Source organism: Oncorhynchus kisutch, linkage group LG24 (genome assembly GCF_002021735.2).
Source record: "Oncorhynchus kisutch isolate 150728-3 linkage group LG24, Okis_V2, whole genome shotgun sequence".
Taxonomy (NCBI): Eukaryota; Metazoa; Chordata; class Actinopteri; order Salmoniformes; family Salmonidae; genus Oncorhynchus; species Oncorhynchus kisutch.
Genome location: NC_034197.2, coordinates 27,552,730 through 27,573,166, shown reverse-complemented (window position 1 = coordinate 27,573,166; position 20,437 = coordinate 27,552,730). Strand labels below are relative to the sequence as shown.

The 20,437-nt window shown below is 44.4% G+C and overlaps 1 protein-coding gene across 13 annotated transcripts in view; it reads right to left on the bottom strand.

The window, feature by feature from the left end:
- The window catches only part of LOC109869015 (serine/threonine-protein kinase WNK2), a 64,666-nt gene that overhangs the window by 26,674 nt on the left and 17,555 nt on the right, over positions 1-20,437 (bottom strand). For 11 of the 13 annotated variants that reach the window (XM_031803577.1, XM_031803582.1, XM_031803584.1 and 8 more), the window contains exons 3-10: positions 12,866-13,038; positions 12,316-12,536; positions 12,028-12,185; positions 6,414-6,502; positions 5,658-5,877; positions 2,183-2,453; positions 1,826-1,941; positions 460-1,413 (exon numbers count right to left, since the gene is read on the bottom strand). In XM_031803577.1, coding sequence (XP_031659437.1) covers positions 460-1,413; positions 1,826-1,941; positions 2,183-2,453; positions 5,658-5,877; positions 6,414-6,502; positions 12,028-12,185; positions 12,316-12,536; positions 12,866-13,038 — 2,202 coding nt within the window. The remainder of the gene's footprint in view (positions 1-459; positions 1,414-1,825; positions 1,942-2,182; positions 2,454-5,657; positions 5,878-6,413; positions 6,503-12,027; positions 12,186-12,315; positions 12,537-12,865; positions 13,039-20,437) is intronic. The other 2 variants (XM_031803579.1, XM_031803589.1) reach the window with 2 other exon arrangements.

Below are 20,437 nucleotides of genomic sequence, written 5' to 3'. Positions count from 1 at the left end.
GAGAAGACATTAACAGGCCAGCTCAAGTTGGCAGCGGGTTAGAGAGTTAGTCAGTCAGCAGTATCTATGGTTCTTCAGAGAACCAGCTTGTCCCAAAGCACACCAGTAGAACCATGGACTTCTATGATAGTTTGAAGCTGAGCGGAAGACAGCAGGGTCCAGTCCCATGACAGCACTAAAACAGAGCCCCTTCTACAGGTCTAAGCAGGAAGTGAAGACTACAGGAGTCAGCTGAGGGTATCTCAATAGTCTAAAGTAACTTCCTCTCCTCACCTGCTTTACCACATTTGCACTAACATCAATGAATTGGACAAATGAAAGCAAATTCTTTGTTGGCATCTGCCATATTACTTTCATCTATCCTTTGTTGTCTGTTCAGTGCAGATGAATGAAAGATACTGAGCGAAAGCTACTTTAGACTATTGTGAGATGCAGCCCTAGTCTCCCTGTGTGACCTACCACTCCCAGGGGCCCGGTGGCTCGGTGCTCCCCAGCGCAGTAGCTGGCCCTGCGGTCCTGTGTGGGTCTGGCCAGAGGAGGTGTAGTGTGGCCACCACTGAAGCTGCCTCTCTGGGGTAAGTTCAGACTCCCATCCCCATAGTTCTTGGCAGGCTGCTGGGCTGCAGGCAGGTGGAGGAGGGAGGGTTGGCCCTTGTTGGATAGGGTGGTTTTACGGCTGATGATGTTCATCAGGTTCTGTTGTAGTAAGAAGAGGTCAGAGCAGTCACTTCCTATTTGACTTTGACCTTTCACCCCTCCTGATCCTGCAGTTGTCGCTACCCCACAGGGGTGTGGTGGGAAGGGAAAGGCGATGTGCTGCTGCTTGTGCCCTCCTTCTTGTGACTTCAGCAGCAGCAGAGAGAAGCAGGCCTGGCAGAGGTGCTTTCTGGGTGTGCCTTGGTGGTGGTGATGATGATGATGATGGGCAGAGTTTCGACTCAGCAGGGTGCTGAAGTCTGAATGCCTCCGCCCACCTGACAGAGATTTAACCCTGCTCGCATTGGTGGCTTCCAATGTCTGGGATTCAACAGAAGAGTCACTAAGACGCCGGGCCTCAGAGTGTGTGGGGTCAGGGAGGGCCAGGAGGGGGGCAGGCAACGCACTTGGAAAAGGGGTGCCGTCCTCTGCCTCGGAGCGGAACTCAGATGGGCTGCTCTCTGTTTGGTTGTCTGGTGATGTGGGGGCAGGACTGGCAGCTCTCGGTGGGCTGCAGGGCCCAGAGGTCAGAGGTTGCAGGAGCATATGAAGAGTGACGTTGTTGCCCCTTAGTGTGTCAATGACAGAGGCACTCCCTCTCCTTGCCCCTGCTCCTACCCCCACTTGGAGCTCTGGCCCGAGGGCTCCTTTCCACCCCTCGCTCTTTTCACAGGAGCGGGGGCGTGCTGAAGCCAAATACAGACCACTGCGTTGACGCTGAGCCCATACAGGGACCCACGGGCAAAACATATGTTACTCAAAACACAATCAAAAACAGATTGAAGAAATTCAACACGTTAACAATAAAAAAAACATGGAAATGGAATAGGGTGGAGATTCATTGGAGAATTGTGAGCAAATGAGCTGCAGTGACTCTTTAGGTTGGGCATAAACATAAATGTACCTATGTTATTACATTTGTAATAAAATGAGGATCCAAATGTGTGTGAGCATATGCCACATATGTGATGGGTATTACTGTGCAAATGAGTATGTACTTTATGTGCACATGCTCAGTGTGTAGAGTGAATGTATGGTATGTCCTGTGTGTGTATTAGTGGGGTACATTTATGATAATGACCCTGTGTATAGTGCACGTGCCCTGGGTGCAAGTGTGTGTGGTACAGACCTGCTGCGTTGCCTTGGTGATGGGCTCCACTAGGGACTGGTAGAGGACATTGTGTTGGCTGCTGTGGGAGTCAGAGTACACAGCGGAGCCCAGGCCGCTGTCAAACGTACTGTCTGCTACAGACATACAAAGATTGGGGGTTAGTCTTTACACACAAAGGAGACTGAGCGAGAGAGTTTACTCAGACACAAACAAGCACTAACCACCATATAATAGAAACTACTGTCAAAGATTAATTCCACCACATGCCACAAAGAGCACGGTGTCAAGTGTATGTGACAGTGGGAGGTGTAAGTCTTGTGGGGTTTCACTCGTTGCATGTCATTCTGCATGATGTGCGTGTCAGTGGTGTCTCACATGTGACAGAGGTGGCGCTGGCTGGAAGGTTACACAGCCTGGCGTGCTGGTCTGCCTCTGGCTCCAGCAGAGGGGGCTGTACTGCCTGTGTAGCCCCAGCAGAGGCCCCCTGGGCCAGGGCTGACTGGGCCCCGAGTCCTGCCTCTCCTATGTCCACTGGGGGTCCTGCCAATACGGACCTCTCTCTCCTCCATTTGATCAGCGCTACACGGTCTCGGATAGACTTCCCCACGATCTTAGCATCACTCTCATGGAAGAACCCAGATTCCACCTATCGGGGAGAGGAGTGTAGGAAGAGGAGTATTTTTAGAGTCAATGTGTTAGAGGAAGAGTTGAGAAAACAGGAGAGAGATGGGAGGAGGGAGCAGGAAAGGGAAGAGTTGGAGAATCTATTGTGAGGAAGGGGGGGGGGGGGGGTTTAAAAATATATATATATTTTTTTAAATACTGTCAGCAGCTGGGTTCAGAGGATTCAGGCAAAATAGTCTGCCTCTGTGTAGAATACTACAGGATAGGTGCATTTAAACCAGGGGGTAGGCAACTAGACTCAGCCACGGGACAATTTTTATTGGAGAAAATATTTGTGGGGCTAAAACATAATTATAATTTGTACACTGCAAATTGACCACAACCCAAACAGTAGTACTGCGCGATTAACCGAAATGTCAGTTATTTTTCATTTTTTACACAATTGACTAACATTGTTTTTTTTCTTCCCTTCTGTTCGCTCAATACACAGTTTCTCTAGAGATAAATTCAATCAAGCACAAACTGCGATGTAGTAGGAAAATGTGGCAACTAAATACAAAGGCTATAATCCATTGCGCGCCTACTTGTCCAGTCTGGATTTCTTTTACGCCTCCTACGTAAAAGACAGAAGAATGCACGAATGAAAGAGAACTCACGAAGAAACTGCTCTCTACGTGAAAATACATGATCTAAGTGATTGATAGTTGGTATTCAGTCATAAAAGGTTGCCTTATTTACTCTGAAGAACTACTAAAATAGTGATTTTGTCAGACATCAGCTCTACAGAGATGAGATGACTTGGAAAGAAATAAGTCTTAAAATAAAACAAATGTAATATGCAGTTATTCTGTGTTGTTTACAACATTCAACTCACATAACACATATAGCATTATGTTCATTTGTTTGGATACTTGGGAACAGATTTCCTAAAAGTTTGATGTTATAATTTACTAAAACCTTTGTGGTGGCCCAAGGGCCACCTGTTGCCAACCTTGTATTTAGACCATGGAAGATATGAAAGGCTAAAATAAGGAGTTCTTTTTTTAGAGGAGGTTTGGAATTAAATGACTCATTAATAGGAATCATGGCCTGCCATAAAACGCTTCAAAAAGCTCTCCGTTTTGGCACAGGCGGGCAAATGGATTTATTTAATTGAGTACGAGTCCCATATCTTTAACACAATCATTTTGCTTTTAAGACCTTTGTTCACAGTAATATAAGATGAAGTAATTTAATCAACACAACTGAATAAAACCTGACATAAACCATGTCCTGAATTAGAAACCAAAGGAGCTCTGAGTAGCAGAGTGCATGACCGGAGACAAGAGCCCCGTTGGTAAACTACATCTCCCATGATGCCTGTCTGTAGAGAAATTAGTCATCGTAGGGTGACAAGGGGTGATTGGAGATGGAGCGTGCAGACAGTGCATCCTCAATGTGCTGTGGGCCACATTCTCCTCCTCTCCTCCAAAACGACCGTTACAGCTAGACCATAATTCCCCCAGCATGGGGAGATGTCAGGATAGAGGGAGGCAAGCAGGTCAGCTTGCTGTCTGACAAAATAATCGATGGCCCTGATTCTCAGTAACACTAAGCACTGCAGCCAGACCCATTCACAACGGAAATGAACAATCACGACAGCCTGGCCCGTTGACAAAAGGACAGCTTAACAAACTGAACACACAAAACTATGGTCAAGCACACAAACCCAAGCCTGTCCCAAACACAAATAGCCTACAGGGTCAAATAAACACTATAGAATCTATTCACAGCATAAAAACACCAGAAACTCATGAGCTCACTAATACAAACACAGACAACCATAAAATGAAGGTCACCCAGACATGGTCAAACAATGACAATGATTAGTGGCTGCTCTTCCTGACTTGATGGAATAGACCGTGATGCTGAGGCACGAGAAGAGAGATTCAAACCAGGCACATCTGGTGACCATCACAATGAGATATGAAGAATAGAAATGAAGAGAAGTCTGCTCATGGTCGTTTTGAACAGTCGCTACACAACATAAGAGGACAAACAGATTGAGTTAATCCAGGCCAAAATAAAGACAACACTTCTTCCTTTTATACAATTAACACCACAGACAGGTGTACATGACCAAAAGTATGTGGACACCTGCTTGTCAAACATCTAATTCCAAAATGAGGAAGAAAGCAACAACCAATGATGGTGCCACGTTGAAAGACACCGAGCTCATCAGTAAAGCATTCTAATGCCAATGTTTGTCATGTTTGCATGGCTGTGTGCTTGATTTTACACCTGTCAGAAATGGGTGTGACAAACTGCCGAATCCACTACTCTTTTGCACTTCATAACCCTCTGCCATCTGCAAGTGTCCAGTGAGACGATTTCTAGTTTCACTAGAGGCAGTGTTTTAGCCCAGTGCTCCTCAACCTGGTATAAAGCCCATACCTGCTTTCACTTAAACAGCTTGAACAAAGTCTGAAATAAGTTAGATGTTGGGTCTGAGAACAATCTACAGGAGAAAACCGTAGCTAGGTCCATCAGAAATGTAAAACCACACCAAGAGCCTGAGCACTCTAATGTTATCACTGGGTTAATTAAGTACAGAGAGAGAAATATGCTGCCTCTCTGGCCCAGTGTTTTGTCACAAGGCATGACCAGGTCTTATCTGATGGTGGATGTTCGTTGGAAAAAACATGCAAACAGAAAGAAAAAAAGAACATTCCTGGAAGTACAAATCGTATCACTGCCAATCTGCATGAGGGCACATTCCCTGATGAGATCAGAGCACATTCCCTGATGAGATCAGAGCACTGTTGGCACACTGTCTGCCTGGACTCCACACAGACCTCTGCTGCCCTCCACGACAAGTAACCCAACACAGACCTCTGCTGCCCTCCACGACAAATAACCCAACACAGACCTCTGCTGCCCTCCACGACAAGTAACCCAACACAGACCTCTGCTGCCCTCCACGACAAATAACCCAACACAGACCTCTGCTGCCCTCCACAACAAGTAACCCAACAGACCTCTGCTGCCCTACACAACAAGTAACCCAACATGGTTACATTTGATAAATGATGACAACCACACTGACTTGAGAAATATTGTGATGAGGATCAAAGAATCAGAAATTCTAAAATATATTTTCATGCAGGTCAAATTCATACTCTACCTTGGATTGTCTGTTCAACCAGTCTAACACTATAATACACACGTCTTCAACCATCCATCTTACCATCTCTTGGGCTACGCCCTCTGGTGTCTCTTTCTCCAGTTCAAAGGTGAACTCAATTGCGCCACTCTCCTTGTACTTCCCCTTCAGCTTCTTGGGGTCTTCCACCCACAGTTTCAGGGCGATAGCTTCCTTCTTCCCATCATCATCCTCTGCCAGCTCCACCCGCACCCCTGTGTCCTCCGCAAAGAAGGCATGGTTCAGCAGGTCCTTTATAGAGTACCTGGGAGAAAGGAACAAGAAAAACAACCTTCACCACTGTGATAACATGGCTCCAACTGATCTTCTGTTGTCATTTCAGAGATTAGGCCAACATTAAATAAATGAGACGAAAGTCAGTCTGAAAGTACAAAGTGACTCAATAGTTATGTCATGCACGAGCTGAAAAACAGACTCCGCTGGGCACCAATGTTTTCAGTGTTTCCGTCTGTACACAGCCATAAGAACATAAGCCCTTATCTAAGAGTACCCTCCATTTATTAGCTGCCAGGACAAGGACAGAGAGCACAGCACACAATAACCTCAGTATGAAAACCTGCAAAAGAGGGGGTTCTCAGGGATATTTTCTCCTCCGTATCAAACCAATTATTCAACTTAACAGAGGACACCCTACAGATCGGGAGGGTAGATTGCAATGTTGTTGAGAGCACTGACTATCATCGCTGTGGTGATAGGACGTGGGCAGGATGATGCGAGGTGCGGAGGGACGGCAGGGCACCTTGGGGGCCCTGTGGCCGAGAGGCGGGTACAGTCACTCACCGCTCCGCTTTCTTTTGGCAGATGCACTCGCCAATAATCTCCTTGATTTCAGGATCCACAACCTTGTTGAAGCTGGCAGGCTTCACTCCCTGAGAACAGAGAAAGGAAAACAAATCATTCAGAGGGAAGGCCAGACTCTGTGAGTAAGTATTGTGGGGGAAAAAAACAAAAGGGTGAAAACAGAGCGAGATGGCTAGTCACCAGAACAGCATGATAATATGACCAAAGGTTATATGGTTTCCAAATGTGGTCTTAGTTTGCACACCTCATTTTAAGTTATTGCATCCTGACTTTGGGAGTTTTCTTGATATGGAGACATGCACAAAACGAGTCCTTAAAAACCTACATCACATTTCAGGTGTCGTCTATATCACTTGTCAGATCGCTAATGTTTTAATCAAGACCCTTTCCGCAACTATATGGACAAAAATAAAAAATGTAAATGGCTTTTCAGGAACTGGCACATTCATACAGATGCAAATATGTACTGCATGTAGTCTGGTTTATAGCTATTGAGGTTTCCCTTTGATAAAGGAGCTATAAATAACCTTCTCTGGTCTCTCCAGGGCACTGATATGCATAGAGTAAAGAAGACTCAGTGAAACACTGCCTCTTCCAGAAAGAGGGGGTTGTGTGTTTAATAGCAGGTGGATATAGCCTGGTAACGTGGTAGCCTGGTCCCAGATATGTACAGTGCATTCAGAAAGTATTCAGACCCCTTCCCGCTTTCAACATTGTTAAGTTACAGCTTTATTATAAAATGGATTAACTTATTTTCCCCTCAACCTACACACACACACACACACACACACACACACACAATACCCCATAATGACAAATCAAAAACATTTAGAAATATTTGCAAATGCATTAAATAAAAATGTCACATAAGTATTCAGATCCTTTACTCAGAATTTGTTGAAGCACCTTTGGCAGCGATTACAGCAGAGTCTTCTTGGGTAGGACGCTACAAGCTTGGCAATCCTCAAGCTCTGTCAGGTTGGATGGGGAGCGTCACTGCACAGCTAGTCAGATCTCTTGAGAGATGTTCGATCGGGTTCAAATCCAGGCTCTGGCTGGGCCACTCAGGGACATCCAGAGACTTGTCCCGAAGCCACTCCTGCATTGTATTGGCTGTGTGCTTAGGGTTGTTGTCCTGTTGTAAGATGAACCTTCGCCCCAGTCTGAGGTACTGAGCACTGGAGCAGGTTATCAAGGATCTCTGTACTTTTCTCTGTTCATCTTTCCCTCGATCCTGACTAGTCTCCCAGTCCCTGCCACTGAAAAGCATCCCCACAGAATGATGCTGCCACCATGCTTGACCATATGAATAGTGTCAGGTTTCCTCCAGACATGACACTTGGCATTCAGGCCAAAGGAATTCAATCCTGGTTTCATCAGACCAGAGAATCTTGTTCCTCATGGTCAGAGTCCTTTAGGTGCATTTTGGCAAACTGACATAAGCAGGCTGTCATATGCCTTTAATGAGGAGTGGCATCCATCTGGACACTACCATAAAAGGCCTGATTGGTGGATGCTGCAGAGATGGTTGTCCTAGAAGTTCCTCCCGTCTCCTCAGAGGAACTGAGCTCTGTCAGAGTGACCATTGGGTTCTTGGTCACCTCCCTGAACAAGGCGCTTCTCCCCCGATTTCTCAGTTTGGCCAGCTCTAGGAAGAGTCTTGGTGGTTCCAAACTTCTTCCATTTAAGAATGATGGAGGCCACTGTTCTTGGGGACCTTCAATTCTTCCTCAAATCTTTGCCTCAACACAATTCTGTTGTTTCGGAGCTCTACGGAGAATACCTTCAACCGCATGGCTTTGTTTTTGCTCTGACATGCACGGTCAACTGTGGGATCTTATATAGACAGGTGTGAGCATTTCCAAATCAGTTGAATATATCACTGATGGACTCCAATCAAGTTGTAGAAACATCAAGGATGATCAATGGAAATAGGATGCACCTGAGCTCAATTTCAAGTCTCATAGCAAAGGGTCTGATTACTTACGTAAATAACTCAAGTCTGTTTGATATATTCGATACATTTGCAAAAAAATATTTAAATCAATTTTAGAAGGCTGTAACGTAGAAAAAAGTAGACTGAAAACTTTCTGAATGCAGTGTATATGCCTGACTATCTTCAGCATAGGCATGTGCTTTAGAGACACATCCTCTGATTATCATTGATAAGGCTAGTCAGAAGTCAGCTAAAGCACAGATCTGAAACCAGGATAAGGTGAGTCACTCCATTCCAGCAGTGCCTGCCAAGTTTAAAGAGCGCAAAATCAATACCCGTCATCAAATATATCATGACTCCAAACCCACCCCCATCTAAAAACAGTTTGCTGCATGCGTTCTTCCTCACTGGCATATAGTGGAATACACCCTCAAGGCTGGATCTGTGAAGAACTACTGGGGGTTCTAGATGGGGCTGCGGCGGTCACGGAATTTAGTCAGACGGTGATTGTCAAGCAAATAACTGCCAGTCTCAAGGTAACTGGCGGCCGTTAATTAACAAACACATTCAGCATCTCCTGGCTTGCACACATAGCGTACAAGCCCAATGATGCAGACCTTTGGATTTAAACTTTTTACATAGTATGAAGAATACAATTGAACAAAGCAGAAAAATATAAAAGGATACTTTCCTCAAATCAAATTGTATTTGTCACATGCGCAGAATACAACAGGTATAGAACTTTCCGTGAAATGCTTACTTACAAGGCCTTAACCAACAATGCAGTTCAACAATAACAAGGCTATACACAGGGGGTACCGAGTCAATGTGCGGGGGTACAGGTTAGTCAAGGTCATTCAATGGACTATGCATAGATAACAGAAAGTAGAAGCAGTGAAAAAACAAAGCTGGGGGGGGGGGGGGGGGGGTCAATGTAAATAGTCCAGGTGGCCATTTGATTAATTGTTCAGCAGTCATATGGCTTGGGGGTAGTAGCTCTAAAATGAGCCTTTTAGTCCACCTAGTATATTAGGTCCTGGATGTCAGGAATCTTGGCCCCAGTGATGTACTGGGTCGTACGCACTACCCTCTGTAGCGCCTTACGGTCAGATGCCGAGCAGTTGCCATACCAGGCGGTGATGCAACTGGTCAGAATGCCATCGATGGTGCAGCTGTAGAACTTTGAGGATCTGGGGACCCAAGACAAATCTTTTCAGTCTCCTGAGGAGGAAAAAGGTGTTTTAGTGCCCTCTTCACAACAGACTTGGTGCGTTTGGACCATGATAGTTTGTTGGTGATATACACCAAGGAACTTGAAACCCCGCTCCACTTCAGTCCCATCGATGTGAATGGATGCGTGTTCGGCCCTCCTTTTCCTGTAGTCCACGATCAGCTACTTTGTCTTGTTCACATTGAGAGGTTGTTGTCCTGGCACTACACTGCCAGGTATCTGACCTCCCTATAGACTGTTGCATCATTGTCGGTGATCAGGCCTAACACTGTTGTGTCATCAGCAAACTTAATGGTGTTGGAGTCGTGCTTGTCCACGCAGTCTTGGGATAAACAGGGAGTACAGGAGGGGACTAAGCATGCACCCCAGACAGGCCCCAGTGTTGAGGATAAGCACGGTGGATGTGTTGTTACCTACCCTTACCGCTTGGGGGCGGCCCGTAAGGAAGTCCAGAATCTAATTGCAGAGGGAGTCCCAGGGTCCTTAGCGTAGTGATGAGCTTTGTGGGCACTGTGGTGTTGAACACTGAGCTGCAGTCAATGAATAACACTCTCAGATAAGTGTTCCTTTTGTCCAGGTGGAAAAGGGCAGTGTGGACTGCGATTGAGATTGCATCATCTGTGGATCTGTTGGGGCGGTATGCGAATTGGAGTGGGTCTAGGGTTTCTGGCATGATGGTGTTGATGTGAGCCATGACCAGCCTACCAAAGTATTTGAGGGAGTGCGCACAAACCTTGGCCTACATGTTTTCATTTTTAATATATTCTAAAAAGATACATGATGCGATTAATTATGGTTTGAAAAAAGTTGCATGAAAGGCAGGAGCTCTGCTTTGTTTCTTGTGCAGGCTATACACACTTCATCAGTCTCTCATTCACAATTTGACAAGCACTTGATAATGCTTCAAATTTCCCAGCAGCATCCCCTTTGTGTGGCCTAATGCCCCTTAAAACAAATCTATGCCTTTTGTGGGTGTTGTGCCCTTGGGCTGCATATAATAATTTGAATTCCCTTCTCCTTTATCTATAGTTAAAGCTGTGGTATATCAGACCTTAAACTATGGGTATGACAACAAACTGGTAACCAGTTTATAATAGCAATAAGGCACCCCGGGGGTTTGTGGTATATGGCCAACGAATGTATCCAGGCTCTCAGTGTTGAATCATGCTTAAGAGCCCTTAGCTGTGGTATACTGGCCATATACCATACCTTCTTGTGCCCTATTGCTTAATCATAGCAGTCAAACAAGTTTAGTCAACATCCATTGATAGAAAATATAATTTGCCCTTAAACTCAGAATTTTCCCTTGCGACATATTCAAATAATTTTATTACAACATGTCATAGCTCTCAATAATTCTTATTTTGAGGGAAACCAATTATTTCTTCTAATGTCGTTACAAGTTCCTACGCTATTCCTTGATTGTCAAGATAACGTTATGAAAAAGGTTATTGTGTAAATATGGCAACGTTTTGGGGAAAATAAAATTGTGCTCGTTTTCAGGCCTTTTGGGCAGGTTGAGAGTAGTCATTGGACTCAATTTTAGCAGGAGTCTGACTAGTAGTAGAAGCGTTGTCTTCTCTTCCCTAGCAGTAGAAACTAAAACATAGAAAAAGTACCTAGCTTTTGAACAAAAGTATGCAAATGGCCAAGAAACACAATACTTTCATTTCAAGTAAATTAGACTTACCTGTGCACAGCGCTTCTAAAAAAATAATATTTCACTCAGCTCTTCACGTGCGTACAGCCCGGCCAGACAATGTAGCAGCGCTAAGTGAAATAGGCTATAATAGGATTCTTAGTTTTGACTTTGTGCAATGAATTTACCGGCTATGAACCCCCCCCAAAAGGCAGAAATACTTTGAAACGGCTACTGCAGCACTTATTGTACTATAAATGGGACCATAATTGACCATTTTTATGCACAATTGCAAGTGAAATGCTCACATTGTGGAGCCCTGACCACCAGCCAACATGGCTGGTGAAATAGACATCTTGCCTGCCAATGACAATCTACCCGCATTTGGCAGGTGGCCGGTGTTCATTTTAGGCCCTAATGTCAACTTCTAGTCAGTCCATGTAACTTGTGTTTTGTTAAACCACATTTAACTCAACTAAATTAGGATTGCCTAAACAGAGGCTAAACACTCGTTCAACAACTATAATTTAGTTATATCTTTTTATCATTACAAATAAAATGTTAAAGGTATTTTGTGTATATTGTTGACAAAACATGAAAATTAAATACATTTTAATACTACTTTGTAACAAAATGTGAAAACCAGGGGATCTGAATAATTTTGCAAGGCAATGTATGTGTCTGCCATTCATAGTAGTCACAGGGCCACAATTTTTGTGTCTACCCTAGTTGTGAGAGTGTTACCTCTATAGCTGAATTGGTGTACATGTTAAAAATGTGGACTCACGCTGGTAACTTTGCGATAGATCTGTGCAGCGTTCTGGCACTCCGAGTAGGGGTACTCTGAGGTGGCCATCTCCAGCATACACATCCCAAAGGCATAGACGTCCACTGCCTCGTCATAGTGCTCCTCATACATCTCTGGGGCCATGAACTCTGGGGTGCCTGGGAGGACAGGGGTCAAAGGTTAGAAAGGAGGACACTATTAGAATCTGGAGGCTGTTGTCCATTTGAGAAAGACTAATAAACGATGAGACACCATGTGTTACTGATGCAGTCAGGTTGGATCTCCTACCTATGACACTCTTGGCGAAGGAGGCCCTCTTGAGCGTGGCCAGGCCCAGGTCTCCTATCTTTACGGAGCCGGTGGGGCCCGTGATGAAGATGTTGTCACACTTCAGGTCCCTGTGGATGATAGGAGGGTCCCGGGTGTGGAGGAAGTGGAGGCCCTTTAGGATCTGTCTACACCAACTCCTTAAGACCTTGGGTTTCATCACCTTGAAGCGCTTCAGATACCTACAGGAGGGAAGGACATCAGTATCACAACCCATACATTCTACAGTCTTGGGATTGATAATCGACTCAAAAAAAAAATGTAACTTGGGGCTAACTTGGAGCAACTATTAAATGTGCATATCACCCCTTGCCTCTTTTTGCAGTACTAGGGATAAAATAGTCATCTGATCAATGATAAATAATACTCCAGCACACATGTTGACTGGTTTGTTGGGGGGAATGCATTACAAAAAATGTGTGTTGCGTTTATGAATAGATGCAGCCCAGTTATAGTCTGTTCCGTTGACCATCATCTCTCCCATCTCCAGCAAGTCTGACAGCACACTCACGTTTTGAGTGTTCCGGAGGTCATGAGCTCAGTCACCAGGACAATGCACTTCTTCCCTTTGAGGGGTGACTCCCAAAAGTCATAGAAGCGGACAATGTTGGGGTGCTGCAGCCCCTTCAGCATCTCGGCCTCCTCCTTAAACCGCTGACGCTCCACTTTGGTCAGCTTACGGTCCTGAGGGAGGGGAAGGAAGGCGACAGAGGTCAAATCCAGGCAATGTGGCCAGGAGATCAAAGAAAATTTGGAAAATGCCTGGTTGAACATTGGTATTTTCCAATGTTCTTCACAATCAAACGTTACAACACTATACAAACTGTGGGCAGATCATGTGAAATGAAGAGGTAATTAACATCAGAGCATTTCCAGAGGGACCTATACGCAGGATGGGAGAGTGGGCCTACAGTATGTGCAGGAAGCGCTTCCCTTGCTCCGTCCGTTTGGTATTAGTGTGTCTGAGCGCCATATTCAGCTCACTAATTGAAAAACAAGTTTGACCCAGCTGGTCACCCCAGGGCAATGACTACTTTGGGCAGTGAGGACCAGTACGGGAAAATGAAAGTTAATTACAATGATATATTTTACGGGGACTGAAGGCTGCCAGGCTTGCTAGGACAGACCAGATACAACTTCAATTAGCACTAAGGTGTGAAGAAAGAAGTGTCGAGGCAATCGGGCCCAACAAGTGGTAGGAGTCTCACAACCCGCCCCACCCAAATTCAGAGGCCTTTGAAGTCCCCTTCTGCTGTTCAGAGACCATTCACTGGCATTTTCTACAAAAAAATCTGCCTCCAGAAATAAAAGCTTCTCCCAAGTGGATGTCACACCTACTCCCATTGCCTACTGCTTGGATTCCACCAGGCGATCTGTTCCGTCTGCCCTGGCCTGGCTCCCCGTCTGGTACACACATTTAGCGGCTAAATGTTCTTTACCATTTGGGCATCAGATTTGCCACCAAAGCCCCTTATAGGACACATCACTGCACTCTACAGTCGTAGCCAAAAGTTGAATTACAAATATTACATTTTCAAAAAAACTCTGCTGCCTCAGTTTGTATATTGGCAATTTGCATATTCTCCAGAATGTTATGAAGAGTGATCAGATGAATTGCAATTAATTACAAAGGCCCTCTTTGCCATTCAAATTTACTGAAATCCCCCCGAAATAATTTCCACTGTATTTCAGCCCTGCCACAAAAAGGACCAGCCGACATGTCAGGGGGATTCTCTCGTTAACACAGGTGTGAATTATTATTATTATTTTTTAACCTTTATTTTACTAGGCAAGTCAGTTAAGAACAAATTCTTATTTTCAATGACGGCCTAGGAACAGCCTGTTCAGAGGCAGAACGACAGATTTGTACCTTGTCAGCTCGGGGATTCGAACTTGCAACCTTCCGGTTACTAGTCCAACCCTCTAACCACTAGGCTACCCTGTTGACGAGGACAAGGCTGGAGATAACTAATTGAGTTCGAAAAACAGACTGGAAGCTTCAAAAGGAGGGTGGTGCTTGGAATCATTGTTCTTCCGCTGTTAATCATGGTTACCTGCAAGGAAACATGTGCCGTCATCATTGCTTTGCACAAAATGGGCTTCACAGGCAAGGATATTGCTGCCAGTAAGATTACACCTAAAATCAACCATTTATTGGATCATCAAGAAGGTCAAAGAGCTGTTCAATTGTTGTGAAGGCGGCTTCAGGGCGCCCAAGAAAGTCCAGCAAGCGCCAAGAGAGTCTCTTAAAGTTGATTCAACTGCGGGATCGGGGCACCACCAGTACAGAGCTTGCTCAGGAATGGCAGCAGGCAGGTGTGAATGCTTCTGCACGCACAGTGATGGAGGATGGCCTGGCAGCAAAGAAGCCACTTCTCTCCAGGAAAAACATCAGGGACAGACTGATATTCTGCAAAAGGTACAGGGATTGGACTGCTGAGGACTGGGGTAAAGTCATTTTCTCTGATGAATCCCCTTTCCGATTGTTTGGGGCATCCGGAAAAAAGCTTGTCCGGAGAAGACAAGGTGAGCGCTACCATCAGTCCTGTGTCATGCCAACAGTAAAGCACCCTGAGACCATTCCTGTGTGGGGTTGCTTCTCAGGCAAGGGAGTGGACTCACTCACAGTTTTGCCTAAGAACACAGCCATAAATAAAGAATTGGTACCAACACATTCTCCTAGAGCAACTTCTTCCAATCTAGAACAGTTTGGTGACAAACGATGCCTTTTCCAGCATGATGGAGCACCTTGCCATAAGGCAAAAGTGATAACTAAGTGGCTCAGTGAACAAAACATTGATATTTTGAGTCCATGGACAGGAAACTCCCCAGACCTTAATCCCATTGAGAACTTGTGGTCAATCCTCAAGAGGCGGACAAACAAAACCCCACAAATTCTGACAAACTCCAAGCACTGATTATGCAAGAATGGGCTGCCATCAGTCAGGATGTGGCCCAGAAGTTAATTGACAGAATGCCAGGGCGGATTGCAGAAGTCTTGAAAAAGAAGGGTCAACACTGCAAATATTGACTCTTTGCATCAACTTCATGTAATTGTCAATAAAAGCCTTTGTGACACTTATGAAATGCTTCAGTATTCCATAGTAACATCTGACAAAAATATCTAAAGACACTGAAGCAGCAAACTTGGGAAATTAATATTTGTGTCATTCTCAAAACCTTTGGCCACGACTGTATACTCCTCTGTAAACCCGTCGTAAGACACACTGGTTGATGCTTATTTATAAAAACCCTCTTAGGCCTTACTCCCCCCTATGAGATATCTACTGCAGCCCTCATCCTCCAGATACAACATCCGTTCTGCCAGTCACATTCTGTTAAAGGTCCCTAAAGCACACACACACACACACACATCTCTGGGTCGCTCGTCTTTTCAGTTCGCTGCAGCTAGTGACTGGAACGAGCTGCAACAAAACACTAAACTGTCTTTGGACAGTTCTCAATCATGGATACTCTTACTGGCCTTCTTGCCCTTTAAGAATTTAATAAGAATTTATTCTTAACGGACTTGGCTAGATAAATAAAAAATAAATATGGTCGTGGAGAATATGGGGTGTAAGCATAGCTCAACAAACAGACACTTGCTGCAAAGTACCATGTGGTTTACTTCAGTAGGACCAAAGGCTCTTTCACAGTGTGTGTGTCAGTGTGAGAGTGCATGGTGTTGAAGTGATAGATACCACTGGGTCAGGGACAACAGACACCATAGAGCTCTATTGAAAGCACACATTCTATGAGCTAAGGCTGTGACTAGTGTTGTCATGATACCAGTATCATCATACTTGGATGGAAGGAAGCAAAGGAAACACAACATAAAGCAGACTGAATGAGAAGAAAGTTCTAATGTTGGGAGAAAAAATAATAATTTAAAAAAATTAAAAAAATAGCCTTATGTTGTCACCCAGAGCCACATGTTTATTTTGGAAGCTAAAGCACACCATATTTTACAAAAGTAGGCTTTTAAAAAAGAAAAGAAAAGAACAGAGTTTAGTTTAAAACATTTTGCCAAGGAAAAATTGGTAGCATAGTCATGCTAGTTGTGACCCCCCCCCCCCCCACCAGGGGTGAGGATCTGATGTCCCTGGGGGACACACATGCAGACACATCCCACTGCAGGGGAGAGAAAACATTAAATCAATATCTTCCCTCTTTCTCCCACCCCCGCTCCATTCCATTTACACCTCTGCTCCCCCATTTTCATCAACCACTCTTTTCTGCTCCCATCACCTAAGCTCCCCTCATCTTCTCCATCCTTTTCTGTTCTCTATGCATCCTTCCCCATCTGCGCACCACAGAAAAATAAGCACCAGTAGGTCTGTTGGGTTCCTGAGTGTGACGCTTTGCTTTCCCTTTAGAACACAGTGAGAGTAGTCACCCAACCCAGCACCACACAGAGAAGCAGACCCCATTAACGATAAGATCTGATGAACATAAAACCAAGAGATCAAAATCCATTCAATTATTCAACCTACGGATTGGAAATTGGAGATTGAGAACAGCGATGAGGAATTCAATGAGGGAGCGTGAGACTAGTAAAACAAAGTGAAGATTAATTTTAAACAGAGGCTGTGTGTGAGTGAGAAAAACAGAGGGTATTTTAGTCGGCCTCAGATACAATATCACGCTCAATGAGGGGGACTGATCTGGAGGAGTGTGTCAAGTATTATTAGTCGTATGTATGGGATACACACCCCGTCCAAAGAAATGCTTCCTTGCAGGGTCCTTAGACAATGCAAAACAATAAATAATACAAACAAAAGTATATGGCTCAGAATAGAGATTTTAGCATATGTACAATACAGGAAGGCACAAATTCTAGTCCAATATTTACATGTGTTTTGGGGATCAGTGGATTGGGAGGCAAGTGTTTAAATTGTGCATGTGTGTGGGGGGGGGGATTTTTCACTGCACTCTGAAGTCCAATAAATAATTGACAGTTGCAGAGAGGCTGAGCTGTACTATGGTAGGCGGCAGGGGATGGGCTGAGTGGGGCTGTCCTCAAATGTTGCTGCACAGGAGGATCCCTGTACACTATATCCCCCTCCTTGAATGACTACCTCATCTCTGTACACAACACATCATTATCTGTAAGGACCATCAGTCGAGCAGTGAATTTCAAAACACAGATCCATGGTGGTTTTCCAATGCCTTGCAAAGAGGGGCACCTATTGGTAGACAGGGTAAAGAACAGGAAAAAGAGCAAACATTAAATAGCTCTTTGATCACTGTGAAGTTATTATTTACACTTTGGATGATGTATCAATCCACCCAGCCATTACAAAAGATACAGGCGTATTTCCTCATTTAATTGCCGGAGAGGAAGGAAACCACTCAGGGATTTCACCATGAGGCCAATGGTGACTAAACACTTAGAGTTTAATGAGTGTGATAGGAGAAAACTGAGGATGGCTCAACATTGCAGTTACTCCACAATACTAACCTAAATGACAGAGTGAAAAAGAAGTAACCCTGTACAGAATACAAATATTGTTTTCATTAAGGGACTAAAGTAAAAGTGCAAAAAAAAAAAGTGTCAAAGAAATTAAGATTATGTCCTGAATACAAAGCGTTATGCTTTGGGGAAACTCCAACACAGTAACACTTCATATTTTCAAGGATGGTGGTGGCTGCATCATGTTATGGGTATGCTGGTCATCAGCAAGGACTAGGGAGTGCTTTTGGGGGATTAAATTATATATTTTTTTAAATATAGCTATGCACAGGCAAAATCCTAGAGGAAAACATGGTTCAGTCTGCTTTCAAAAAGACACTGGGAGACAAATTCAGCTTTCAACACAAGGCCAAATATACACAGGAGTTGCTTACCAAGAGATATGAAATGTTCTTGAATAGCCTAGTTACAGTTGACTATGTCAAGACTTCAAAATGGTTGCCATGATCAACTTGACAGAGCTTGGAGAATTTAAATAATGCACAAATATTGTACAAGCGAAGCATGCAAAGCTCTTCGAGACTTACCCAGAAAAACTCAGCTGTAGCTGCTGCCAAAGGTGATTCTATCACGTATTGACTTAGGGGTGTGAATACTTATGTAATTTAATACATTTGCAAATATTTCCAAAAATATGGTTTAGTTGGTGTAGATTGTTGAGAAAAATAATTTAAATCCATTTTGAATTCAGGCTTTAAACAGAAATGTTGAGTAAGTCTCAATGGGTGTGAATACTTTCAAGGCACTGTACATCCTAAAAACCAGTGTTATTTTTGTTTTAATAGGGCTGTAGCAGTCCCTGAAATTGTATTGTAACCAATGCATCCATGAATTAAACTCAAATTCTGCCATTTTCAAATAGCTGTGCTGTAAACATTGTGTACATGCATTGAGATCACACACACACACGTGTGTGTGTGTGTGTGTGTAGAGACCCAGCTACTGTAGCCATCTTCCAGAACAGGCTGTATAGAGTAGCCCAGAGCGAGCCAGGCAGAGTTGAAGGCACACAGAGCCATCCCATCGGGCCATGCGCCCTCTGAGCTTGAACTCTATTCGTACAAGATTGTAGGTGCGACTGTCCTCACTCATGAAACAATCTCACCTGGCATCCCAGAAGTAGGGGAAACATAGTTATACTACCAGTATAACTACAGAGCCCTAACATAATGCCTTAAAACTAAATCACCACCAGCTTAACCAGGCCAATGTCCAGTGCTTCATGTCTAACAATTCCAATGATTGGATAAAGTTCTGTTACCACTCAAGTCTTATGAACGCAAACACATAACCATGGCTGGGTCACTACACATAATATGGCCCAGTCACAAACAAAAGTTCAGAATGTGGCAAACATGAAAAGATCACCTGATGTGTCGCTTGAGCAGCATGACAGGAAGCAATTATTAGTGACCCATCTGAGTCAAAGATCAGAGAAACTGGAATTACACAGACAGAGGGGATGCTGGAACGAGAGACGCTCTGAAGATCCATGAGAAACAGTCCTCGTGAAAACCGTAACCAGTCCAGTGGTCTCCTAGGCTTTCTGTTCAAGAACAGGACACAAAAAAACAAACAAAAATAAACACCACAGATCTTTCCAGCGGTCGTTAGTTTTCCTAAGGTAACCGACACCAAAGGGATTTTTCCACCACTGAATGGATGTTAAAATCTATTTTATGCCTTTGAGGACCTGAACAACAAAAAGCCCATTTGCCTTCAATGTTGTTTCTCTTGTTCCAAGTGGTCATTTCGTTAAGAGACCAAGTTAATCAATAGCTGTCCTGGTCCAGCTGGACAAAGACTAGGCCCGCGCTTTGAGCCTGACCAGGCCCGCGCTTTGAGCCTGACCAGGCCCGCGCTTTGAGCCTGACCAGGCCCGCGCTTTGAGCCTGACCAGGCCCGCGCTTTGAGCCTGACCAGGCCCGCGCTTTGAGCCTGACCAGGACCGCGCTTTGAAGTAGGAACTAAAAACACTGGTGGGAGAAAGTAGTCTGTAGTTTCTAGTGGCTTCCAGCATGTCATTCCATTGATTAGACCACCACAGGGTCAGTGAGGGTACAATAACAGAGCTCAGTGGGGAAAGTTGATTGTTAAAAGGTTAACAGCCTTTATTATTGCCAATATTCATGTGTGACCTACATAATTTATGTATCAAATTTAAACTGCCTTGTCCAGGACATAGCTGGATAAATGAAGTCTGTTTAAATCAATTGAACCAAAGCAGAAGAGGGCAGTAAGGAATAAACTAAATCAACTAAAGCATCATTGCAGGGCCTAACAGGGTTAGTGGCAGGCAGCCAGGATTATCCAACCATTGAAAGTCATATCTAACCCAGGAAGAGGGCTGTCTGTCGGGTGGACTCAGTCAGCGATGGGCCTTGGCCGTCTCGCTGGAGGATCCATAATCGGAAAAAATATCCATACGATGTTCAGATGACGCGCATGCGTGCACACAGTGAATGATGGCTTGCTGTGGCAGAATGACCTTAATCCTGCCATGGGGCTGCTGGAAAAACATGGGTTGTGTATTAAAAGGACTCCCCTACACCTTTAATCATGCACACTTCTTAACAGACAGTCACACACCAATTGCTCTGTGAAGGCAAT